We start from the raw sequence: 26,992 nt of genomic DNA, 5'->3' as shown, positions 1-26,992 counted from the left end.
TGAGAATACACAGATGAAAATACAAAGGTTCTGCTTTCAAGGAGGCTTTGGTCTCCTCAGACTGCCTCTTTTAACATGGGGGAGCTTGAGTCCATTAGACACTCATACTTGGTGCTTCCTTAAATCAGAGTGCGGACAAGACTAACCAGGTGTGGTGGTAATAATGGCCAGCATGGACTTGACACCTGCTATGTGCCAGCCTTCGCCTCCTAAGAGCTTTGCGTGTGTGAAAGTGTCCAGTCCTCACCACAGTCTCATGAGGGTAGAGGCCAAGGTCACATAGCTAATAAATAGCAGAACCAGAAACTGAAGCCAGGCTGTCTTCCTCAGAGTCACTGAGGCCTCAGCCACCCCCTCCCACCCCCCATCTCTGAAACCATGGACGTGTTGATTGGGACTGGGGAGGGGTTTGTCCTGGAGCATCACTGAGAGAGCAGGAGAAAGGGGGACGTTACAGTCGGTGGCTGTGATTCCAGGGCTCCTGAGAAGCAGAGCCTAGACTTCCTGAGTCCCTCCATACTACTTTCCTCCTGGTCTGTCACAGCACATCCTGCGAATGTGTGCGGGGTGAGTGAGTCCCAGGTCCTACGTGTGTGTCTGCCCTCCCCATACGGAGGAAAGGTTTTTGTTGTTGGTTGTTTTGTTTTGTTTTTAGTTCAGATGTTGAAAATATATACTGCGATGTTAGATATGGTGATTTGATTATCAAAGATTTGTTGGGTTTAATGAAATGACTTTCTTTCCATGTAGGAGCAGTTTTTTTTACGAAGACCTCGTCTGAAATCTCTTGCCTATGGAAATATTAGCGAGCGTGTTGAATTAAGGAAACGATTGGGCTGCAAGTCATTTCAGTGGTATTTGGATACTGTCTTCCCAGAATTGGAGGCATCTAAGACAGTCTCGTGAAAGGAAAACCAATCGTTTTCATTAATAAAGGGTTAAAAAGTCCCGTAGTCCTTCAACGTAGAGAAGAGGACACGTTTGGAACATCATGAAATTATGTGACATACAGTAAGAAATACAACCAGAATCATCTACAAAAGAAGTGACTTTTCTTTCCTCCTTTAATGATAGCTCTTTGTTTTTCATCTGCCACCAAATGTCTGGGGGGGCAAGACCTTAAACCTTACACATGTGTGTTGTCACACACTTAAGACAATCACAAAACTGATTGAGATAAAGTGTATTATCTCCAGTTATTTGCCAAGCTCACTTCGTCCTGGTAGACCATAAGGGCTGCTCCACTCTTGGTCAACTCAGTTCCTACTCCAGTGACTCCCCCAGAAAGATTTCTCAGAGAGCCTTGGTTGGCCATACCGACTTTAGCTCAACTGTTTTGAGCTCCTTTCTTGCTGCCAGGGTAGATTCTGGCCTTGACGCGTTGCTTGGTTGGGTTCCTGAGTTTTCTGATGTCCAGTCACTTGCCTGGACGTCCTGGTTCGGCTCTTCAGGCCAGCCTCCTTGTGTGTTTCCATCGGCCCTTCAGTTAATTGGAGACATTCCCTCTTCCCTACTTCTGATTTTGCCTTTTTCATGTCTGTTCCCTCCTCTGACTCTGGCCTGCAGCTCCCCTGACACGTCTTGGCCTGCATGCCTTGTTGATAACCTATATTCGACGTGACTCAAGAACTGTTTAGCTGGGACTGGGGAAGAAGTAACTGGGTTCCATATTTATCCTGCATGGACACACTCGCAGGTGTCTAAAGTGCTTCTGTCAGGTTAGAGGGATGGCTGTGGCATTAACCCTGGTGAAGGCAGCTAGAAAAGTGAAAATATATTTAATTCACAAAACAAACAGGATGAGAAAATGAGGGAAGGAACACATTGAAAGGAGTAAAAAGGAGGAGACTTAGGATAGAATCACTAAATATAGCTTCTGCTGGAGAAAATATAAACTAGTTTTTTACAGCAGAAAACAACTTTGACTCATCTGTTAACGCTCATTTAATCAACAACTGAATGGTCATCGCCGGCCAGGTGTCCTTCTAGGTGCTGGGATGCAGCAGACAATGGGGTAGGTAAGCATCCCTCCCTTCCTGGAGCTTGTGTTCTTTGAAATAATATATACAATGTAAAGGAAAAAAAAAAACAGTTTATAATGTCTTTATACCCGGGTATTTGGCAAAATACTCTATAAAATCTATAGCTAGAAAGAGATGGGAAAAACCTGTGCTCATGTATTAGCGATGGCCAGGGTTACTTGGTTGAGATTTAAAAGATCAATCTGGCAGCACAAAGTAATTGCCACATTATTATTCTATTCTGGGCCCATATTTAGACCTTAGCTGCTTCTAGAAAGTAATAAAAAATTGATTATAATAAACCTATGAATCTATTAAAATTAGAGTAAAATGCAAAATAAAAATTCTGTAGCCGAAGGAAAAAAGAATTGTAGTATAAATTCAGAGAATCTCTCGTTTGGTAAGCATAAAGAAGGATGCTGTAAATATCAGCTTTGCCAAAAGAAAAATATTCTTTTTCTTAGAGCTATGGGCCTAATATTCGATCTTAGTTTTTTAATGTAATTTAGTTCAGGTACTAGATAACTTGAGTAAGTCTTAGGAATATAGAATGTTGCTTCAACAATCTCCTCTTAAATATTGTTTCAGCTGACTCGAATAGAAAACAAATCAGGGGACTTCCTAGGTGGCGCAGTGGTTAAGAATCCACCTGCCAGTGCAGGGGATGTGGGTTGGAGCCCTGCTCCAGGAAGATTCCACATGCCACAGAGCAACTAAGCCCATGTGTCACAACTATTGAGCCTGCGCTCTAGAGCCCGTGAGCCTCAACTATTGAGCCTGAGTGTCACAAGTACTGAAGCCCACATGCCTAGAGCACATGCTCTGCAACGAGAAGCCTGTGCACCACAACTAGAGAAAGCCCGTGTGCAGCAACGAAGATCCAATAAATAAATAAATAAATGTATTAAAAAAAAAAAATCAGAATCAACATCCAAGTATTTGGTGTGGTTGAAAGGAAATCCATACTTGCCCGTAGGTGGCAATTTTGGGTTTTGTACAGAAATTTAAAAATCTGACTTGTACTCTGGAGCTACTTGAGAAAGCATCTGCTCACCTGCTCAAGGCTTTGCACAAAACAGTTTTGGGTATGACCAAACACTCAGACAAGCCTTAAAGTAGCCAGAGAATTCTGTAAGGAAAGCATACTTCCAGGAATTTATCTTATAACACACCCCGATATGAAATAAAAATAAGAGCTAACACTTATTAAGTTCACTATGTTTCATACCGTTGGTAAGTACTCTGCATAGATTATCTCCTTTCATCTGTACAACTTTATGAGATAGTTCCTATTTACTATTACCATTTCATAAACCAGAAAACTAAGGTGAGAACTTGTCCAGGGTTAGCAATGCCAGATTTAGCAAATAAAAATACAGGATGGGGACTTTCCTGAAGGTCCAGTGGTTAAGACTCTCCTCTCCCACTGCAGGGGGCACAGGTGCCGAGACCAGCTCAGCGACCCGAGGTGAGTGACAGGTGCCGCAAGCTTAAGGAAAACACAGACACAGATTTGAAGAGAAAGATGGGACCGGGGGACTCAAGACCTCTAGGATCAAGAGCCTTGCTGATTGATCCCACGTTGCTTTTGAGTTCTCGGCATAGCCTAAGGGTCTAACACTCCCAGGTTAATCCCATAAACAATCAAAGGCCTCACATGACTGGGGCAATGATCTTTGTTTGCCTCCTGGGTCTGATTTGAGCAGGTGTGGATCTGAGCAGGGTGCGGATTTGAGCTGGGCGTGGAGAGCAAAGCAGCCCTGGGGGCAGGAGACCTCTCTCAGAAGGATTAAGGGTCTGTGCCCCACCCCTGTTGGCCCCTCTGCGACTGTGCCTGTCTTAGGTTGTTCCTCCCCTGAGGAATCTTACCCGTCTCTGGCTAACCAGCCATCCTCCAGGGCCAAACAGGGTGATGTGAGGAATGCAGTGAGAAAGGGGCTGCGCCCCCAGAGACGGTCAATTTTCTGCCTATGCCCCCATAGTCTCTACGCCCAGCACCCTTAGCTCCTCCACTGCTCAAGCAGGACATTCTGCTCGGCCCACATACTTTAACATTTTCAAGGTTTCAGAAAGACTCCTGAATGTCTTCCCACACACAGGGGTTTGATTCTCCGTCAAGGAACTAAGATCCCACATGCCTTTAGGCAAAAAAAAAAAAAAAAAAAAAAAAGTACAGAATGCCCTGGTAAATTTGAATTTTGGATACACAATAATATATTAGTATAAGTATATTCTAAATATTCTATGGGACACACCAGTGCATTATTTTTTTATCTCAAATTCAAATTTTTAGGCCTCCTGTATTTCCTCTGGCAACTTTAGGGACAAATGAACACTGCCCATAGGCTAGCCTAATCTGCCCAGCCTCAAAGACCTTGGGTTTAAACGCTACACTGCAAAAAGCATTGTCATGTCATTCTTTCTAATGGTAAAAAATTGGAGCTAACCCAAAACTTCAATTTCTGGGATGGTACAATAATTTGGTGGCACAGTATGAACCTGTTTAAAATAACAGCTAGAAACAGATCTGTTCCATACAGATCACTCAGATATTTGCATATCAGAATGGCAAATATTTAAATCTGACACCATCAAGGTGGGGCAATGGCAGGTTTCCTGCATCAACTGTATCCTAGGACACTGATTTCAAACTTTAATTTGTATGTAAATCACCTCGGGATCGAGGTAAAATGCATATTTTGATTACTAAGCAGGTCTGGCAGCTGGGCCTGCCGACTGAAAAAAAAATGCATAACCTAAATGTTGAGAATTGCATTTTGTCTGCAGACAAAACTGAGGACTTAAGCCTGTCATGCAGCCTCTGAGATAGCTCTGAGGGACCCGCTGGGACCAGGTAAGGGAGGAGCTAGGAGACAGAGGAGTTTTTGCAGCAAAGACCAGGCAGAACTTCAAAGGTTAAGGAATTCAGTGCTTCTCTAAGGGAAGATGCAAGAGCCTGGGCTTACAGAGGTCATTTTTTTTTAGAGCCAGCATCTTGTTCTCCCCCCTTGCGGGAGGCCGCACAGGCTGGGGTCTGGTGCTACCCCCGGCTCAGGCTGGGGGGGGGGGGGGGGGGGGGCGGAGGTAGCTGTCACGTGACGGCTTGCTGGCTGCGACATCCTCGGCTTGCTGATACGTGGCTAGAGAGTCAGCATCTCCCGGCGGCCGCTCTGCAGGGGCGCTGCACTTTCCCCCTCACCCCCCATTCCCGAGGATTTCACACGGCGTCGGCCAAGCCTTGCCACTTTAACCCACGTTTCTTTTACCATAAGGGGGGCCTCACCCCTGTCAATACGTTTACCACATTTGTCTTTCACGAGCCCATGTATGCGACAGGTCACCAGCCCAAGACCGCCCGCGCCCGCGGGCGGTGACGTCACGCGCGCGGCCCGGGCGTCCGTCACGTGGTCCCGGCGGGCGCGCGCTCGGGCCGAGGCGGCGGCGCGGGCGCGGGCGCGGGCGCGGGGCGAGCCGGGGGGGGCGCTCGCGTGCCGCTTGCTGCGTGTCCTCGCCGGCGGCTGTGCCCGCTGCGGCGAACGCGGTTCGGTCCCGGGCCGTGGCGGGAGGGGAGGATGCCACAGCCCGAGTCCCGAAAGGCCGGGGTCCTGTGCTGCCGGCGTTGGGGTGAGTAGCGGAGGGCCCGGCGGCGTGGGAGCCCGCGCGGCCTCCGTCCGTCCCCTCAGCGCCTCAGGCGAGCGGCCGCGGCCGCAGCGCCCCGGGCGTCGCACGCTCGCCCCCCCGGGCCGCCGCCCTCCGCGGGTGTCTGGCCGCAGGCCGGGCGTCCGGGCGCGGGCGGCGGAGGCGGCGCGGCCGGGGAGGCCGGGGGTGGGCCGGGGAGGCGCCGGGCTCGCGGGGGCGGCCCCGGGCGGGGCGGCTCGGGCGCTGGGAGAAGGCAGTGCTCGGGAGTGACCGCGGGACATCGCGGACGGAGGAACGAGAGCGAATGGGAGGGTGCGCCCCCGGGACCCAGCCCTCAGTTTCCACAGTACTGGGGCAGTGGGCACATTCCCTTGCAAGAATTCAACAACAGCAGCAGCAAATAAACCAGAAAACAACTGTGGGTTTTTTTTTTTGGTTTGGTGTTTTTTTTTTTTTTTCCTCCAGTGGTTGGTTTGTGCCACTCAGGATTTGACCGGGCATGGCATTCGGTCGATGAGCATCTTAAGTTTCCCTTTTCTTTTTCTTTCCCTTGTATTTGTTGAAGAAATTGGGTTATTTGTCTTGTACAGTTTCCCGGGCTCTTAAATACGTGCCGTTTGGATAAATATGGAAATATCAAGTCCCAGCCCTCCGATTCTGATAGATTTCACCCTTTGAGGAATATTCATATGCTCGTGATGGAAGAGCTTTGTGCATTTTTTTATCATCGAAGAAGACTTGGTCCAGCATTCCTTTTTACTTTGCGTTAGGAAAGCAATTGGTCGGTTGGTTTTCCAAATGTAAGATGAAATTATAACTTTGAAATGCTTCTCATACTGTTGTGTACCAATAAAGTATTGTGGTGCAACTCTTGTCCCCCAAATAACAGTTTTAGGCCAGACTTTTTTTTTTTTTTTAACTACACTGAATTCTTCGCTCTTACCTAGACGTCCTAGATATATACCGTATGTTAAGGTTTACTCTGCCTTCAGAAGAATCAAAACCAGAAAACGTCTCTCTACCCTCAATATTTATCAGTTTGAGCTTTTCAAATTAAACGTCTGTTAAATAATAGTCCACACTTCTGCTTTCTCTTGACAATTTCTGTGCTGTTCTTTGCGATGTGAGTACTTTCACTTTTTTTTTACTCTTTTACTATTTATATATAAATACACATAACATGAAGTTTATCATTTTAAGCATTTTTAAGTGTACAACTCAGAGATATTGAAACTGTGCACCTCAGCTTGGGACTTGAACCCAGGAGGCCGGGACTCAAACCTGGCCAAAACCCAGATCTTCCAACGGAAATCACACACCTGGTTTCAGGACTTAACGAAGCTCAAGTTCTGGATGTCTCATCACAGAAAGAATTCAATGACAGACAAACTGATAGGTAAGAAGTTTATTTAGAGAGAAACACACTCTGCAGTCAGAGTGTGGGCTGTCTCAGAAGGTGAGAAAAGGGGCCAGGGTATGCGGGTTGTCAGTTTTTGTAAGGCTGGGTAATTTCATAGGCCAATGAATGGGCGGAGAATTCCAAAATTGGGCCACCACCCACTCTTTGATCCCCATGGTCTGCCTTGGAACTGTCATGGTGGCTGGAGGTTGACTTGTCCACCATGTTGGACCCATTTGGTTTTAATCAGTTTATAGTATGTCCTCAGGCTGTCATTCTTTCAGAGGTTGTGCCCTTCCCTCCTGTTTCAGTATTCAGTACATTCACAATATTGTGTCACCATCACCCCTGTTTCCAAAAGCTTTTTGTTTCCCCAAACACACACTCTGTAACCATTAAGCAGCAACTCCCCATTTCCCATCCCTCAGCCCCTTCTGTCTCTGAGTTCGCTTATTCCAGATGCCTCACAGAATTGGAATCATATAATATTTGCCCTTTTGTGTTTGGCTTATTTCACCTAATGTTTTCAAGTTTCATCCATGCTGTAGTGTATCTCAGACTTCATTCCTTTGTGTGGCTGGAAAATATTCTTTTGAGTGGCTATATCAGTTTGTTTATCCATTCATCCATTGAGGGACACTAGGTTGTTGCCATTTTAGGGCTGCTGTGAATAACACTGCTGTTTACGTGTGTCTGTGTGAGGCTGATTTTGATTCTTTGGGGTGTACACCTAGGAGTGGAATTGCTGGGTCATATGGTAAATCTGTGTTTTAACTTTTGGAGGAACTAACAAACTCTTCTTCGCATTTTAAAAACTGCTTTCTTAAAGGCCTCATACCTTACTGGTTGCTAAATCTGATGGCCCCACCTCAACTCATGCTGGCTTGATCTGACGTCTCTGTAAATCTTTGTGACGCCTCGTGTTGCTGGTCAGTACACCCCTCTTGAAGTTCTCGGACTTTATAATCCTTCTCAGGTCCTTCGTAGTCTCTTCCTTCTACACAAGATCCTTAAATATGCATATCCTCAGGGTTTCAGTGCTTGCTCAGTAATCTATCTTGCTCTCTTCATAAACCTTCCTCTGCTGTTATTTCCATGTAACAAACTGTAATTTTGATGTTTATTTTTAACTTCTCTCTGAGGTTTAGATTTGAATTTCAAGCTATGGGTACCTCCATATTATTGTTCTCTCCAATGCAGCATGTCCACAGCAAAATTTATCTTCTATTAATCCTCCCAAACCCATTCTCTCCATGCTCCTAAGTGTCACTGAGACTTGAAAAGTGAGTGTTGTTTTTATTCCTCCTTTCTCCCTTAGGGCCTCTTGTGTGGTCCAGTTGTTAAGTGCAGACAGTTCTGCCTCTGATCCTCCTTTCCACTCATTTCCACAGCTCTAAATCAAGCCAGGATTGCCTCTTATCAGAGTTTTTCTAACTGGTCTCCCTGGTTCTAGATTTTTTTTTTCCTCAGTCCCAAACCACTTTACCCACTGTTCCTAGAATATTCTTCCTAAGATATATTTGCTTAAAGTCAGTAGTTAGCTAGCTTCCTTTTGCATGCAGAACAAGTTAATTCTCATCCTCAGGGGCCCAGCCCCAGCCTGTCCTCATAGAATTAATCACCTTCCACTAACCTTGACCAGCTGTGTGTATTCATTATTGCTAATCATCCTACTTGTTATTCTGTTTGGAAAACTTAAAAACAAATACGTGTTGGACTTCCCCGGTGGCACAGTGGTTGGGAATCGCCTGCCAATGCAGGGAACACGGGTTTGATCCCTGCCCCGGGAAGATACCACATGCTGCAGAGCAACTAAGCCAGTGCACCACAACTGTTGAGCCTGCACTCTAGAGCCCGTGGGCCACAACTGTTGAGCCCTCGTGCCTCAACTACTGAGGCCCACGTGCCTGGAGCCCGTACTCCACAACAAGAGAGGCCACCACAATGAGGAGCCCCTGCTCTGCCGCAACTAGAGAAAGCCCGTGTGCAGCAACCAACACAGCCAATAAAATAAATTAAAAAAAAAAAAGATAACATTCTCTCCTTTAAAAAAACAAATACATGTTGCATTTTCTCAAGATTTCTGCTTTCTGCTTGAGATATTTCAGTTTTTGGCCATTGAAGTCTTAATCTTTAAAGGCAAACAAATCAACTTCTATAAGGCATTTCCTTCAAGTTTTTCATATAAAATTAATTTGTCCTTCATACTTGTTTCTATATACTGTGGTTTATTTATATCTTTATTGTAGCATTTTTTTAGAGTTTGCTTTAGGATATGCCCAGTTTTTCACCTAATTTATTATTTCTTTAGGATTTGTATTCTTTAAGAAAGTGGGATTACCGACCAAAGGGTGTAAAGGTTTTTAAGGCTCCTGTGCCCTTGTGAAACTGCTTTTTAAAAAGGCCCTGCAATTTACTACTTTCATCACTGATAAATGTAGCATTTAACTACATGTACTTCAGTGAATGCTGAAAATGTTGCTAATCTAAGAGTTAGAAAATAGTACCTTATTTTTATTTGCATGTCTTTATTAATTATTGAGACTGAAGACTTTTTCCTATGCATTTCCAAGTTCATTTCAATACATTTCCTGTGTATTTGCAAATCATTTCATTTATCAATACAGCTGACCCTTGAACAACACAGATTTGAATTGTGCAGGGTCATTTATACACAGATTTTTTGCCAACAGTAAATACTACACTACAACAAGATCTGCCATTGATTGAATCCTCCCATACGGAGATACTGAAGATACTGAAGGCCTGCTATATAAGCGGATTTTCACCTGCGTGGAGGGTTGTGGCATTTCTACCTACTTTGTTGTTCAAGGATCAGCTGTAGTTTGACAAGTGCTATATGTAGAGTCCCAGCCCCAGCGTTACAGAATAAAACAGAGTTTCTCAGACTTGGCATTGTTGACGCTTTGAGCCAGAGAATTCTTTGTTACTAGGGGCTGTCCTGTGCATTGTAGGATGTTTAGCAGCATCCCTGGCCTCTACCCACCAGATGTTAGTAGGATCTCCCGATCTGTGATAACCAAAAACATTTCCAGACATTACCAAAAGACCCCCATGGTGGCCAGGTTTTCCCAGTCATTGCCAGATCTCTCAGGCTCTGGCTGAGAACTGCTGGAGTATAGCGAGTGGACTTGGAGCTAGGAGACTGACTTAACGGTGCAATTCACGCTTCCTGATACGCTGCATCTATACTCATCCTACAACGTGCATTTCCATGTGAACATTCTCTTAGCTACAGACTAAATTGTAAAGTTGATCTCCAGGGAATCTTGTGTTAAGTAATGAGGAGGAAGCAGAAGTGAGGAGAAAATAGTTGATATATACAAATACGCACAAAACCCATAAGGACAGACTACTAGAATCTGTCCTGTGACTCCATGGACAAGATTAGTTGAGGACTTAGTCGTGTAAGCACATTATAACCCCTAGAAACCAACATACACACAGAACGCAACACGGTAGTGTAAAGGTCAGAGTCAGAGGAGCATTTGTTGGGTTTGTAGGTGGGTATATATATATACACACACACACATATACACACGCACATTTGTATATACACATTTATATATATATACACGTATATATATTTAAAAGTTTTTCTATGGAAAATTTCAGACATGAAGAAAATTAATAGATTTTAAATAACCTATTAATGGACAGCCCTTTTTCATCTGTAATCCCTATCACTATGAACTCAAGGATATTTATCTTCTACTTTGGGTTATAATGCAATACCACTCTATTTTATTGCTCAAATTGATTTAGCTGTGGCCACTGTAAGCTCTTTCAGCTGGTTCCATGTGTTCCTTTGACATACCTCCATCATTGTGGGTTTTCTCTGTGCGGTGTTTGGGGGCGGGGGGAGGGGAAGGCGGGGAGTACTGCCTTACTTTCTGGCACTACAAGTTACTTCAGGCTCATCTTGTATATTTCCTTTCCCAGTCCTAGAGTCGGTCATTTCTTCAAGGCACTTTGGTTCCTTTTATTGGAGGATGCTGTTAGAAACCAAGATTTGGGCACTATGTATGCTTGTCATCACTTGGGATGTCATTATTCTAGGTCCTCTCAGCTGACAAGCAAGGAAATATACATGTACATATATGTAAATATATGTGTAACCATCTGTATCTAAAGCTAACACGTTAAGCTAAATGTGTTCATACTGATGTTTTAAACTCTAATCCATTTTTTTTTAAAGATGTAGAGGTTTTTTCTTAATAAATTTATTTATTTATTTATTGGCTGTGTTGGGCCTTCATTGCTGCGCACAGGCTTTCACTAGTTGCCGTGAGCGGGGGCTACTCTGTTGTGGTGCACGGGCTTCTCATTGTGGTGACTTCTCTTGTTGCAGAGCACAGGCTCTAGGTGTGTGGGCTTCAGTAGTTGTGGCATGCAGGCTCAATAGTTGTGATGCACAGGCTCAGTAGTTGTGGCTCACGGGCTTAGTTGCTCTGTGGCATGTGGTACCTTCTCGGGCCAGGGCTTGAATCTGTGTTCCCTGCATCGGCAGGTGTATTCTTAACTACTGCACCACCAGGGAAGTCCCTCTAATCCATTTTCATGCTGTAAATTTCCCTCTAAGCACTGATTTTGCTGCATCCCACAAATTTTGATAAGTTGTATTTTCATTTTCATTTAGTTAAAAATGTTTTTAAATTTCTCTTGAGATTTTAATTTCCAGATATCTGGTTTTTTGGGTTTTTTTTAACCTTTCTGTTACTGATTTCTAGTAATTCCACTGGGTCTAAGAACATACTTTGTATGATTTCTGTTCTTTTAAATCTCTTCAAGTGTGTTTTATGGCCGAGAACATGGTCTACATTGGTGAATGTGGGCTAGGGAAGAATATGTATTCAGCTGTTGTTGGATGGAGTTTTCTTTAAGTGTCAATTAGATCAAGTTGATTGATAGTGCTGCTCAGGTCATCTATTTCCTAATTTATTTTCTGTCTGCTTGATCTATCAAATACTGACAGTGTTTCTGAAGTCTTTAACTATAATAGTGGATTTGTCTCTTCATTTTTCTCAGGTTTTGTTTCATGTGTTTTGATACCCTCTTGTTAGGTGTACACAAGTTCAAGATTGTTATGTCTTCTTGGAGAATTGACCTCTTTATTATCATATAATGACCCTCTTTATCCCTAATTATCTGACAGAGTCTGCTTTGTCTGAAGTTAATTACTTCAGCTTTCTTTTGGTTAGTGTTAGCATCCTTTACTTTTTTAAAAAATTAATTATTTTATTGGCTGCATTGGGTCTGTTGCTGCACACGGCTTTCTCTAGTTGTGGTGAGTGGGGGCTACTCTTCATTGTGGTGCGCGGGCTATAGGCGCTTGGGCTTCAGTAGTTGTGGCACACAGGCTCAATAGTTGTGGTGCAGGGGCTTAGTTACTCTGTGGTATGTGGGATCTTCCTGGAGCAGGGCTTGAACCCGTGTCCCCTGCATTGGCAAGTGGATTCTTAACCACTGCGCCACCTAGGAAGTCCCTATTTTTAATGTATATAAATTTTTATGTTTGAAGTTAGTTGCTTATAGACAACTTATAGTTGGATCTTGTTTTGTCCACTGTGACAATCTCTCTTTTTATTGCTGGATTTTTTAGACCATTCACATTTGAAGTGATTATTGATATAGTTGGATAAATACCTTCCATGTTTGTAACTGTTTTGTATTCACTACTTTTTTCTTTGTTTCCTTTTAGTTGGCATTTTGTATGATTCAGCTCTGTCTCTTAGCATGTATTAGTTTTCTGTTGCTACTGTAACAGAAGAACACAAACTCAGTGGTATAAAATAACAATTTATTTTACAGTTTGATAGGTCAGAGGTTTGAAATGGGTCTCAGTGGGCTAAACTCAAGGTGCTGGCGGGGCTGTGTTACTTTCTGGAGGCTCTAGGGGAGAATCCATTTCCTTGGCCTTTTAAGTTTCTAGAAGACACCTACAGTCCTTGACTGGTGGCCATCTTCCTCTGTCTTCAAAGCCAACAGTAGTGGGTCCAGTATATTGCATCATTCTTATCTCCTTTTTGTCTCCCTCTTCCATAATCACAGGACTCTGTGATTACATCGGCCCACCCACATAATCCAGAATAATCTCTGTATTTTAAGGTCAGGTGATTAGCAACATTATTCTGTCTGCTGCCTTCATCTAAGGATTAGGATGTGGATATTTCTGGGAGCCATTATTCTGCCTACCACGTAGCATATCAATTATACTTATGTAAAAAAATTTTTGGTGATTGCCCTAGAGTTTACAATATACATTTTAAATTAACCTGAATCTGCCGTAAAGTAACACCATATTGCTTGATGTGTATAGATACCTTGTTAATAGAGTAGTCTCAGTGTCTCCCTCCCACCCCTGTGACCTTGCTGTCATTCATTCACTTATCAGTGTGCTTTGATCACCTAATATATTGTTCCTATTATTACTTTAAACAAATGGTTGTCTTTTAGATCAGTTAAGAATAAAAAAATAAAGGATTTTATCTTCATTTTATTTATTCCTTCTCTGATGCGCTTTTCTTTATATAGATCCAAGTTTCTGCCTGTATCATTTTCCATCTGCTTGAAGAATTTTTTAACATTTCTTGCAGGACAGGTCTACTGGCAATGAATTCCTCAGTTTTTTGTCTGAAAAAGCCTTTATTTTTCCTTCGCTTTTGAATTATAATGTTGAGTTCTAAAGTGGTGGTGGAGTTTCTTCCTTACTTTAAATATTTCACTCTGCTCTCTGCTTGCTGGCATGATTTCTGATAGGTCCGCTGAAATTCTTATTCTTTCCTCTGTAGATAAGGTGTTTTTCCCTCCCTGTAGCTTCTTTCAAGATTTTTATTTGTCTTTTGATTTTCTGAAAATGGTGTACCTAAGGTGAAGGTTTTTGAGCATATTTAATCGGTTTGCTGTTCTCTCAGCTTCCTGGGGTCTGTAAGTAATTTTGGAAAGTTCTTGGCCATTATTATTTCACATGTTTCTAATGCTTCCTTTTCTTTTCCTTTTCTTTCTGATATTTCAATAATGTGTATGTTTTCTCCTTTCTGAAATTGTCCCACAGTTTTTGGATGTTCTGTTTTTTCCATTCTTTTTCCTCTTTGCATTTCAGTTTGCATAGTCTGTTGACCTATATTCAAGCTCGCTGCGTCTTTCTTTGGCTGTGCGGAGTCTCTGATGAGCTTGTGGAAGGTGTTCCACACGGCTTCTACAGTGCTCTTGCTTTTTAGCATTTCCTTTTGATTCTTTCTTATAGGTTCCATATGTTTACATTATCCTTCTGTTCTTGCATGTTGTCCTTTTCCATTAGAGCCCTTAACATATTAATTACAGATATTTTAAATTCTCTGTCTGATAATTCCCAAATCTGTGTCATCTGAGCCTGGTTCTAATGATTGCTTTGTCCCATCACTTTTTTCTTGTCTTTTATTGTGCCTTGTTGTCGTTGTTGTTTTTGAAAGGCTGACATGTATCAGGTAATAGGCTAATAGTGGTTTGGCAGTGTTTAATGTTTGCTGCAGCTACAGGTGCCAGAGGCTTCAAATTCTTTTAGTGCCCTTGTTTATATCTTCCCTCTTGACTCCGGGGTTTTCTAAATACTCTTCCCCAGAGAGAGTGTGTGTCTTGAAGCTCTTTCAGCTGTCACCCACCGGTGTGGTGTTTGGAGCCCTGCTGGTGTGGTGGTAAAGTGTGAGGGAAGGTAAGAGTTCTGCAGTCTTCCAATTAAATCTCAGCCCGTGTCTGTGACCTTCACAAGTGTGCTCCATTGCTGTGGCTTTTTTCCTCCCTGCAGCCTACTCCCTTCCCTAGGTGCAGAGTTCCCAGTCTGTTTTCTGTTACTTTTTCCCCCTTAGGTTTGACTGGAAGGCTGGGAGGGGCTGGAGCGGGAGGAATGCCCTTTCTTAATCCGGAGAAAGCTCTGGCTGTGTCTTTTCCCCTGGAGCATATGCCTTTGTTATGAAGAAAACTTTGGGCTCCTTTCATGTTTTGCAGTGATTACTCTTCCCCTCCCCTGCTGTAGTCACGAGGTTGTACTTCTGGGGCCTTCACCTTCACAGTGCAGACCTGGTGGGATTCCTGGAGGTAGAGCCCACAGAAGTGTGACCCCTCGCCCCCAAGACTGCAACCCTGCAGTTTTTCACTTTCACACCAATTCACACCTAGTCTCCAGCACCAGTTTATGGCTCTAGCAGCTTCTGCTCCAGGTAAGCAGATCTCAGCTGTGTCTCCAGGTTTTGGGTGGTAGTTTGTCCTGTAACCTTGGTTCACTGATGGGTTCAAAAGTGTCGTTGATTTTCAGTTTGTTCTTACAAGTTTGGAAGAGATGGCTTCTAAGCTCTTTTCATGTTGGAGCTGAAAGCATGCTTTTTAACAGACTTTATGACTTGTTACCATCTTGAGTGAACTAGATACATACATAGGTTCAGGACTGTGGTGCTGTGTCTGGAGTTGATTATGTAGGCTAAATTGATACTTCATATTTATTAGCTGATCGATAATGATTTCTAGCTGCCTTGCTCAATAGCTTATGATTTCCTTAGAAAAGCTTATCACTTTGAAATGTTCTTTTCTTTCCAGTATAAAAATATCTTGCAGCTCTTCAGAAAAACTTCCTGTATGCATTATTTTGCATTTTATAGGCAACAAAAGCTGTAGAAGCTCCATCTTTATCAACTTTTCTATTTAGAACTAAAAAATTAGTACATGTAAGAATTTGTCAAATTGTCCCTTATCTGCTGAAACTTGATTCTGTTAGTTTGAGTTCCTCCTGAAGCAAATCCTGAGATAAATTCAAATCCAAATTGTTGGTGAGTACTCTCAGGACGCTCCAGTAGGGGAATGAGAAAGTAGGAGGTAGGAAAGTCAGCCACTAAAGAGCATGTTTTTAAAGCAGTTTCCACTCTGGGCAGTTAAAGCTTACTCATGCTAGGGAACACTGGGAGCCAGTGTAGAATACAGATGTGGTAGGGAGGGTGTGAAGGAGCTGGGCTTTTTCACCAGTCCACTGTTGAGGGCTGCCCTTTGGGAAAGACATTGCTGCATATTTGTGGGCCTGCCCTGCAGGTGGGCAGGTGGGCTCCAGAGGCTGGAGATGCAGGTGCTGGCAGTTTCAAGTCAGACCTGAGGTGGGCAAATGACAGTGTCTGCTGTGTTGATTTCCTACAGCCTGATTCAGCAGGATGAGCTGGGGTAGAAATTGACTGCTTGCTAATTAGATTTGTTAGCTTTCTAAACCTCTTGAGGTGGTAGATTGCATTCAGAAATAAGTTTTCTGAAAAAAGCCCAAGATTCTGTCACATTGTGATTTGCTGATGGTCTCTTTTTGGCAGTACCTAGCCTGTGCACTTTGAAATACACAAGCAGGGAGTTCCCTAGTAGTAGTCTCATGGTTAGGACCCCCAGCCCTAACTTCACTGCCGAGGGCCCAGGGTCAGTCCCTGGTCCGGGAACGAGGATTCTGCAAGCCATGTGATGCAGACAAAAAAAAAAAAAAAAAAACCAAAAAAGAAAAGAGCAAAAGAAAAAAACCCAAAAAACAAACCAAACACAGGCAAAATACAAAAGCAGCGGTTTAGAACGTAACCCTGGCCTTGTGCTTCTGGTAATGGCAGACTGGGTAACTTCATTCAAGCTAGTTGATGCTCCTGAAAAGTCTGAGAATTTACAAAATAGTAAAGAATTTCTGGGCTCAGATTTTAGGAGATGACAGAAATGGAGAGAGGTGAACATCTTGCTTGGGAGGAGAATTCCTGATATCTTGACTCTTGTGGGAAACATAAATTTATGTTTAAAAAAATCACTGAATGACTTATGTTTTTTAAAGAGTGGCAAATGGGAAGTCACTGGTCTATTCCATGCCAGGTGGTATTACAAAGTGATTAAGGACATAGGGCTGACATCAGATCACCGGGATTCAAATTTAGTTTCTCCCCTTACTAGCTATGTATCCTTAGAGCAAGTTACTTAATTTCTCTAAAATCAAGAGGGAAAAAGATAAGAAGCATCATTCTTTCCCTATCATATTTTACACCCTGGACTAGTATTTTGCTCTATTTTTGTTAGTCTTAACTTGACCAATGTACATAAACCAGTTTGTTGGTACTGTGTACCCCAAGAAGCTTATGACGTGCTAGCAGAATAAAACACTCAACAGCCATGGTTTAAGGCTGGTGTGTCTTGGGCCCCGAGGACAGAGCTGGCTGTAGGAGACTTTGTTGACCGTGGGTGAGCCCGTAGCTTGTCTGTATCGTACTTGGATATCTCAGTACACATTTCTAGCAACCATTTTTTTTTCTTGTTCATTAATTTCATCTTTATCTGATGTACTTTTGGTTTCATTCTCCTTTTTATGGGCAGAAAGGGAACAAGAGGTAATGGTTTTTATAGTTTGGGGGCTCATGTTTACATACTGTTCATTTTATGCACCCCGTAAGAAGTTGCAGTCTGGAGGCTGGTCGACAGCTTTTGCAGTTTGTGAATTTGAATTGCTTCAGGTGGGGGACGTGCCCTGCCATTTGCCACCGCTCTCATGTTTTCTGTCTGCCTGGCTTCTGACTACAGATGTACATGCTTGTTGCACAGGCCTTATGAGGCTGTGGTCACTTTCTCCGTATTGTCTTCCACAGGGCCTAACCAGGGAGAGCTGCTTCTTTCTGCTAATAGCCTTTACCATCCCATGGTCACTGACCAAGCAGGTGCCCTAAGTTTGGATATTTTAAGTATTTTGGCATATTGACTATCCTTTTAGCTTTCTTTTCTTTAGTGTTTAATTAAATTTGCTTCTGTCTCCAATCCACATTACCACGTGGTTTTCATCTGCATTTGAGATATAATATATAGACATTAACATGTATTTCTGCTTCTTGATTTTGTTGTAGAGAGGAGATTCATAAATATCAGAGGTCAAAGGATTGTTCCCAGGGAGCATATGATGTCTGGAATTTGCTCTGAACCTTTCCTAATTCAATAATCGCCTTATTTGTAGTTATGAAATACATTTCCTTCTAGTCTGCAGAGCAGATAAGGAATGAGAAAGTATTTTTGTATTGTCATCACCTGGTAATTTCAGAGGGTATGTAGGAAGGACACTTGTAAAACAGTATTTGTACTTATATGACAACAGCTGAGTTAAAATATGAATATGTCTCTTTTATGGGAAAAGCTAACAAATGTTTGCTGCTTGACCCTTTGGAATAGAGAGTATAGTGATGAGAAAATAGCTGGAAACCACTGAAAGGTAAATACTTAACACTTAAAGGTAGACATTTTAAACTCCATTAAATATTATGAAAATTATTTTGTACTGAAGGAAAATGAGGCCTGTCCTGTTCAGTTAAATGGAATTGTCTTAATAGTCTTGGAGTAAAAAAACAAAAAGAAGAGATGGATATTCAAAGAGGCATGCTAATTTCAGACTAGAGGATGATTTATAGAGAAAAAACCGTTTTTTAAATCATGCTTTTTTTTAAAAGAATTATTTATTTATTTATTTATTTATTTATTTATTTATTTGGCTGCATTGGGTCTTCATTGCTGTGCGTGGGCTTTCTCTAGTTGTGGCAAGTGGAGGCTGCTCTTCATTGTGGTGCGTGGGCTTCTCATTGCTGTGGCTTCTCTTGTTGCAGAGCACGGGCTCTAGGGTGCACAGGCTTCAGTAATTGTGGTACTTGGGCTTAGTTGCTCCATGGCAGGTGGAATCTTTACGGACCAGGGATCAAACCCGTGTCCCCTGCATTGGCAGGTGGATTCTTAACCACTGAGCCACCAGGAAAGTCCCTATGCTTTTAGAATATTTGTTTAGTATCCACGTTTTATTCTCAAATTTTTGACAAATTAATGGAATTAAAATATTTCTTCCTTTAAGTATGCTAAAATTCCTTTGCTTCTGAGGTTAAAAGGAAAAGCCATATATTTCATTTGAAGCCTTAAACTATTTAATCCTCTCCAAATTTGTTCTTATATTTTTAAGTTAGGAAAGGAAGTTTTTTCCTAAGAAAATTTTTACCCTGATATTGAAGAAATATATTCTTTGTATTTTTTTTTAAATGAAGTAGGTAGAACATTATCCATCATGCTGCAAACCTGGATCTATTAAATTTATTTTTCAGTAATTGCAAATAGTATAACATTATATGGCTAGTGTAGCAAGATTAAAAGTAGCTAGTAGAATTTACAGAAAACATTAATAGTGGTGAGATTTCAGGGGGATTTTAATTTTTAACTTTTGGTTCATCTGCATTGTGATGAGAAAGACAACTTTTGAGGAAAACAACTTTGTTTTTCTGAGTTGCTCCCGAGGCATTTTACACTAAGATAACTCTACTCACACCCAGAGTCTGGACATTTAGATCAGAGTTTGAGTTTAGGGTGCCTGCCCTAAGTTCCCACTTTGCTTTTCCCAGGGCATCTTTTAAAATAGCCACTTAGAGTTAAGCCTGCAAAAAGTTCGTCTGGGCCACCCCAATCGGGAAGTAATAGGTGCTTGCTATCCGGCTCTGTCTCCTGCTCATGACCTAGGGCAGAGGACTGCCCTGCCCCTGGCTTATTGTCCTGTGCCCCCACCCCGATTCTGGGATCCGTAAGTGGTACTATGTCTTGTGACCCTCCATGCTTTGTGAGGGTATACTGAAACACTGCCTTCAGTCAAAATGACCCGGTGGGTTTCACTTCTCCAAAGTGAGAGCTTGCATGCTGAGGGGAGCTACCTGCTGCCTCCGTGTAGGTGGCTCGTGCCTCCTCACTCAGCACTCTTAATTCAGTACACCGGCTCCAGCTCCTCAACACGTGTATTTTCTGAATTTTTAGCGTAATAACAGAACTTAAAGTATCAATCCCCAGAACCTTGCACGGTGTCCTATGAAGCTCCTACTGTGTTCCCAGCGTTAGCCTTTTCTTTAGGATTAATGATTTTCAGAAGAAAAATGTTGGGTTGTTTAGTATATCTAATAGGCTATGACTGGAAAATTAATGGAATGATTTTAAGTATCATCTGTGGACTGACGTTGTAAAACAGGCATTGTCTTAGTGTACTTTACATAATTTAGCTACTTTATGGAGCGTAATTTAGTAGTGGGTATGTACTCTGTTACTAGAAGGTGACTGTGAAAAGCATCTCAAAATGTGTCTTCTTAGCTTCAACTATTGAGAGATACCCTTCATTCTAATCTGATAATTTAAATTGAGTGAGATCTCATGAGATTTTAGACTTTTGTGACCTAAATAGTTTGCCACAAAGCATTTTTGACATAACAGTAGATGCTCAGGGCAGCAAAAATAAGCTTGGTTTTTGAATAGTCACTATGGAAAACAGTATGGAGGTTCCTTAAAAAATTAAAAACAGAGCCACCATATGATCCAGCAGATCCACTCCTAGGTATTTTTCTGAAGAAAACATAAAACACTAATTTGAAAAGATGTATGCACCCCTGTGTTCACTGTAGCATTATTTATAATAGCCAAGATATAGAAGCAACCTATGTGTCCACTGATAGATAAATGGATAAAGAAGATGTGGGCCTAGAGGGTATTATGCTAAGTGAAATAAGTCAGAGAAAGATTTCACTTATATGTGGAGTCTAAAAAACAAAACAAACAGACTTAAAATAGAAACAGACTCATAGATATGGAAAAAAAAAAAAACCTGGTAGTTGCCAGAGAGGATGGGAAGTGGGGAAATGCATGAAATAGATAAGGAGATTAAGGGGTACAAACTTCCAGTTATAAAATAAGTAAGTCACAGGGATGAGATGTACAGCACTAAGAAGTACATTCAATAATGTTGTAATAACTTTGTGGTGACAGATGATAACTGAACTTAATCGTGGTGACCATTTTGTAAGGTATAAAAATACCAAATCACTCTGTTGTATAACCGAGACTAATATAATATTGTAAGTGTGTTGTGAAAAAAGTAAAATAATAATGACGAAACTGTTGTGTAAACTGTTTAGCTGTCTTCTTCCTCTCCTCTTCCTCCTTCAGAGTAAACATTTCTTTCCCAGAATGTGCTCTGCTTACATATTATACTCTAAGATTTCTCGTTGCACAGAATGTAAACAAGGTCCTGTAAGTTCTTTTGGAACAGAAATACAGCTTAAAAATTGTACAGTTATATCTTAATTATTAACACCAGATACTGTGGTAAACATACTGGGTTTGAAAAGATGGGAATGACCCTGTCCTGAGGGGTTTGCTTGCAGTAAGTATACCAGTGCTGCTCCTGCAGGCACAGTGTTCACTGAGATAGCTCCAGTTCCTGTATCTGGAAAGGATTCTTCTACCATTAACTGTACCTCTCCAGAATCTGAGTGTTGGCATCTCATTTTCTAACCACAGCATTCAGTCTTTCCAGGTCACTGTCTTGGGTAACCTTACTCCAGCAATCATTCTGTCACATCAGAGCCTCTGGCCTGTCCATGGTTTTTCATCCTGCTTCCGTCTTCCTTATCCTCACTTCTCCTTGTCTGGCTGAAATCTGTGGTTTGTCAGTCTGGTCAGCACGTTGCGGATACCTTTCCCCATTCTTCTTCTGTACCTCCCTGGCAAGCCCTGACTCTCCGCTTACAGGGCACCTGTTCCTGAGCAGCTCCCAGACAAGGGCTAGAGGAAACATGAAACCATACCATCTTGTCTCACTGCAAATTCTTGTAAACAGGTGGTTGGCCTTTTATTCATTTAATTTTTTTAATATATTACATTGATATCTAACTGCTGAAGTGTTCACTGTATTAACTATTCAAGTTTATGATTGAAAGTGTTTGGTTACTAGTTGTTTTGTATTAACTAACCTTAAATGTTTGCTTTGTCCCTCCTTTTAAAGGCTTTCAAAGCCTTGGATGTTGAAGCCATGGGTATATACAAGGAATGGCAAACAGCATGAAGCAAAAAGACTTTATTGTATAGATGCTGGATTCATTATTTGTTAGCATAGGTTAGATTAAATTTTTAGCCTTTTGATTTTTTGTTTGGATGTTTTAATTTCTTTCCTTAAGCAGTTAAGGACCTGTTATTATATATAACAGGCATCTCATTGGTTTCCACTTTCTTTATATTTGGTTGTTAACTTCTTCACTTGTCTAAAAGACTTCTAAGGTCTTTTGCTTCTGAAGATATGTGATTAATTATATTTTAAACATGACCTGATTTTGTAAATTCCTCTTATTTTTATAGGTTCCTTAATTTAGTATAATGATTTCACTGCATAAAACAATTTCTCTAAAAAATTACCATAATATGGCTTGAAAAAATAATATTTACTTGATAGGATTGTTGAAAGTTAATGCATTTTACAGTTCAGGACAAGGACTCTTGATGTTGAGCTGTGTGGAGAGGATGAGCTGGGGGTATGCTGGGAAGAATCTGGACAGAGCTGGCCAAGTCTTGTGGGCGAGGTCTTTTTTTTTTTTTTTAATAAATTTATTTATTTATTTATTTATTTATTTTATTAGCTGTGTTGGGTCTTTGTTGCTGTGCACGGGCTTTCTTTTAGTTGCTATGAGTGGGGGCTACTCTTTGTTGTGGTGCACAGGCTCCTCATTACCGTGGCTTCTCTTGTTGGTGGCTTCTCTTGTTGTGGAGCATGGGCCCTAGGTGCGTGGGCTTCAGTAGTTGCAGCACATGGGCTCAATAGTTGTGGCTCACGGGCTCCAAAGCGCAGGCTCAGTAGTTGTGGTACACGGGCTTAGTTGCTCCGCGGCATGTGGGATCTTCCTGGAGCAGGGCTCGAACCCATGTCCCCAGCATTGGCAGGCGGATTCTCAACCACTGCGCCACCTAGGAAGCCCTGGGCGAGGTCTTTAGGAGAAAACTTTTTCATTTTGCCCTTAGGTGCTGGCAGCCAAGAGGTAGCCTAAAATCATGTAGTGAACAAAATGGAAGTAGCCTCCTGTTTTTATCACAAAGAGCTTTTTTTAATTTGTGAATTTGGGCAGTTTTTTTGTATCTCTTCTAGTAATAAACACGGTTGCCATTCTGCCTGTTGTCTTACTGTTGCTGAAGTGCGGCCGTCATGATCTCCATGCATAGCAGTGAGGTGTTGCTTGGCTCAAACAGGATAGTAATACATTTGTTTTGAGTTCCCAGCATTTTGCAAGCATATTGATAACCATATCACAGTAATTTTTTCATTAATTTAAATAAATATTTATTAAATGTTTGCTATGTGTCAGACTTTGTTATAAGCTCAGGGGATACTGCAGGAAATAGAACAGACAAAAAACTCTTGCTCTGATGAAGCTTATATTCTAGCAAGGGTGAGATAGACAATAGATAATAAACGTAATGAATAAGGAATTAATGTAGTATGTAAGAAGGTGGTAAGCTGCATGGAGTAGGGAAGGTGGGAAGTGCTAGTGTTTTGGCGGTTGAGTTGCAGTTTTAAATATGGTAGTCTAGATAGAACTTTGAGCAAAGATTCAATAGAGGTGAAGTTAGCTGGGATGAAGAGTACTCTAGGCAGAGGGAAGAACAATGCATAGTCCCTAATACATTTAGTGACCCATAAGGAGACCTGTGTCTAGGAAGAAATGAATGAGGAGGGAAGTAGTGGGAGATATAGTGAGGCTATTATATAGAGACTTGTAGGCCATTGTAAGGAACAGATGGTCACAAATACCTTTCACATTATATTTTAAATTTAGACCTAATGAGGAGGAAACACTTGTTAAAGTTGTGCTGTATTCTTTCATTCTGTAGATATTTTTCAGCGTCTTCTATGTGCTGTTTATTGTGCTAAGTGAAGGGAGTACAGTGAGCAAAGAAACAGCAACAAAAAGTAGCCACAGTTTTTGTGGAGATTATCTTGGTCCAGTGGAAATCAGTGTGTGTTTGTTAATTGTTGTGCCTGATGCTTTACATATATTATCTTACATAATTCTAATAAGTATTTCATTTAATTCTAAGTATCTAATAAGATAGACAGTATTGTTAATTTGGAATACAGTTGATGAAAGTGAGGCTAAGAGAATTCGGTACTTTTTCCAAAGCTGCATAGCCAGTATGTGACAATTGGGTTAGAACTTAATCTTGTCTTTTCATTATAGCATTGTTTGGTTCCCATATCTATCTGGTTGACTTATTAACTATGGAAGCTTTTTAAAGCTATAGATTCCTTAACAGTAGCTCTGCAAATTCTTGTTTAGCGTATTTGGCACAGAGCCCTGGAAATCTGTATTTGTAATAAGCACTTTAGGGATTCCTTTATTTTGGAACTGTTGCCTTCAGTATTATATTTATGGTGGGCGTCCTTATCTTGTTCCTGTTTTTAGAGAAAATGACTATCATTTCACCATTGAGGATCATTTTTGCTATAAGATATTTGGAGATGCTCTTGGTCAGATTAAGGATTTCCCTATTCCTAGTTGCTAAGAATTGAGTGTTGAATTTTAATAAGCTCTTTATATCCTCCACTGACCAAATCATATGCATTTTTCCTTTAATTTTTTTAAGGTAGTAGATAATAATAATAGGTTTTCAAATATTGAACCAGCCTTATATTCCTGAAGTACTCGTAAATACAACTTGTTAGTATGTATTCGTTTTTTAAAACTATTACTTGTTTCAGTTTTAGTGTTCTCTTTAAGATTTTTATAATCTCTCTGAGATTGTCTTCAGTAGTCCTTCCTCATAGTCCCTGTTGTGTTACCAGGATGATAATAGCCTCAGAAAGTGAGACAGAACATTTCCTCTTTTTCTGTTCTTTGGAGGCAGTAATATGAAACTGTATTCATCTGTTCCTCAAATGTTTGATAGAACTCACTTGTAAAACTGTCTAGAAATGTTTTTGTCTAGAAATGGTTTAGTATTCAAAAGGACTATTACAGCCATCCTGGTTTCCTGGTTTTTCAGTCTTAGTTTTGAATTTTATTTTTCTAGAAATTTATCCGTTTCACCTAAATTTATGAACAACGCTTTTATTTTTAATCCACATCTATGTTTTTGCTCTGTTTTTCATTTTTGGTATTATTTACTTATGCTTTCTTTCCTTTTTTTCTGGATTAGTCTTGCCAGTGCTTTGTTAATTTTATTGATCTTTTAAAGAACCAACTTTTGGTTTTATTAACTTGTTTCGTTTTCATTTTCTGTTAATTTTTTTTTTTAAAGAATTTCTGCAAATCATTAATGAAAAGATAGATAATCCAGTTTCAATTGGGCAAAATATTTGAACTTACATTTCACATGAAAGATCATTCAAATGACCCACAAGCACATTAAGACATTAAGAGGTACTAAATTTCCTAGGTCACCAAAGAGATGAAACTAAAAATCACAGTGAATGGCTAAAATTCTTAAGTATGAAAGTACAAGGCCTTGGCGAGGGTATGAAGCAGGGATACATTACTGATGAGAATGTAAATTAATGCAATCATTTTGGAAAACTCTGGAAGTATATACTGTTTTTGAACACAAGCTTACCAATGACCCATGGATTCTACTTCCAAATATACTCAAATGTGTGTGTACATATACATGAGTTATATACATATTTAGATTTATAGAAAGATTTTATATATATATATATATATTCTTTTTTTTTTGGGGGGCGGGTACACCAGGTTCAATTCTTGTTAATTCTTGATGTAACTGTTTTTGTTTCCCTTTTTTGCTTTTGTTGGGCTTATTCTATTTTTCTAAATTCATTGTTTGTGGTCTGTATTTTCTAATATTAGCATCCTAGGCTATAAATTTGACTTTTGCTATATCTCATAAGTTTTGCAAAGTAGTGTTTTCACTATTTAGTTCTAAATAGTTTCTAATTTCCATTTAGACGTTTTTTGAGTTTTCTGGTTATCCTTTTGTCATTGTTTTTTTTTAATAAATTTATTTTATTTATTGGCTGTGTTGGGTCTTTGTTGCTGCACGTGGGCTTTCTCTAGTTGCTGCGAGCAGGGGCTACTCTTTGTTGTGGTGCGTGGGCTCCTCATTGCGGTGGCTTCTGTTGTGGAGCATGGTCTCTAGGCATGTAGGCTTCAGTAATTGCGGAACATGTGCTAAATAGTTGTGGCACACGGGCTTAGTTGCTCCATGGTATGTGGGATCTTCCTGGAGCAGGGATCAAACCCGTGTCCCCTGCATTGGCAGGCAGATTCTTAACCACTGTGCCACCTAGGAAGCCCCACTGATTGTTTTTTTAACTTAGTTGTCTAGTGATCACGGCATGTAAACTCTTTGACCCCACTTGTTGAGGGCCTTTGCTTTCGCTCTGCCCTCTCATGGACAGCTCTTCTCCAGATATTTGCAGTGCTCGCTACTTTATCTCCTTCAGGCCTTGTCTCAAATACCACCTTCTCCATGAGGCCTTTCCTAGCCATCTACCTAAAATTTCACATACTCTCTTCTACTTCAGGTAGCTCTTCCCTGCTTTATTTTTTCTCCTTAGCACTTATCACTTTCTAATATTACCCACCAGTGTTTTCAAAGCTGGGTGGGGAAGGAAGTCAAGTCATTAAGGGCTGTGTGCCTGGAGACAGAAACAGAATGTAAGCTTTAGGAGAAGGGTGAGATTGGATACCTGCAGTGAGACAGAAAGAGTAAGTTAATAGTGCAGGTGCCTCTTGAACAACAGGAATTTCAACTGCCTGGGACCACTCATCTGGGGAGTTTTTTCAATAAACATACAGTTTGCCCTCCGTAGTCACGGGTTTTGAATCTGCGGATTTAGCCAACCACAGATAGAAATTGCCATCTGCCATTGGTTGAATCCCTGGGTATGAAGCCCATGGATACAGAGGGCCAGCTGTATTCCTTGTAATATGCACCATTTTATAGAAGGGACTTGAGCATCTCCGGATTTTGGTATACACGGGGGCTCTGGAAATCAACCCAGACAGATATGAAGGGACAACTGCTAGTATGGGTGAGAACAGCACAGCTGGGGAGTCAGAATTGTGGTCAGAGAGTGAGGTTTTCATTTAATATCAAAGAG

General features: G+C 41.3%; 2 protein-coding genes across 4 annotated transcripts in view; both read left to right on the top strand.

Annotated features, from left to right (window-relative positions):
- The window catches only part of GALNTL5 (polypeptide N-acetylgalactosaminyltransferase like 5), a 66,551-nt gene extending 65,463 nt beyond the window's left edge, over positions 1-1,088 (top strand). The window contains exon 10 of the mRNA XM_057732044.1: positions 751-1,088. Within this exon, the coding sequence (XP_057588027.1) occupies positions 751-906 (156 nt within the window). The 3' untranslated portion in view covers positions 907-1,088. The remainder of the gene's footprint in view (positions 1-750) is intronic.
- A 4,414-nt stretch (positions 1,089-5,502) lies between these two features.
- The window catches only part of GALNT11 (polypeptide N-acetylgalactosaminyltransferase 11), a 59,241-nt gene continuing 37,751 nt past the window's right edge, over positions 5,503-26,992 (top strand). For all 3 annotated transcript variants that reach the window (XM_057732472.1, XM_057732477.1, XM_057732476.1), the window contains exon 1: positions 5,503-5,645. The gene's annotated coding sequence lies outside the window, so the exon portion shown is untranslated. The remainder of the gene's footprint in view (positions 5,646-26,992) is intronic.

Source organism: Hippopotamus amphibius, chromosome 4 (genome assembly GCF_030028045.1).
Source record: "Hippopotamus amphibius kiboko isolate mHipAmp2 chromosome 4, mHipAmp2.hap2, whole genome shotgun sequence".
In the NCBI taxonomy this organism is placed as follows: Eukaryota; Metazoa; Chordata; class Mammalia; order Artiodactyla; family Hippopotamidae; genus Hippopotamus; species Hippopotamus amphibius.
Note: the sequence above shows the minus strand (reverse complement) of the source record. Positions and strands in the feature narration are given on the sequence as shown.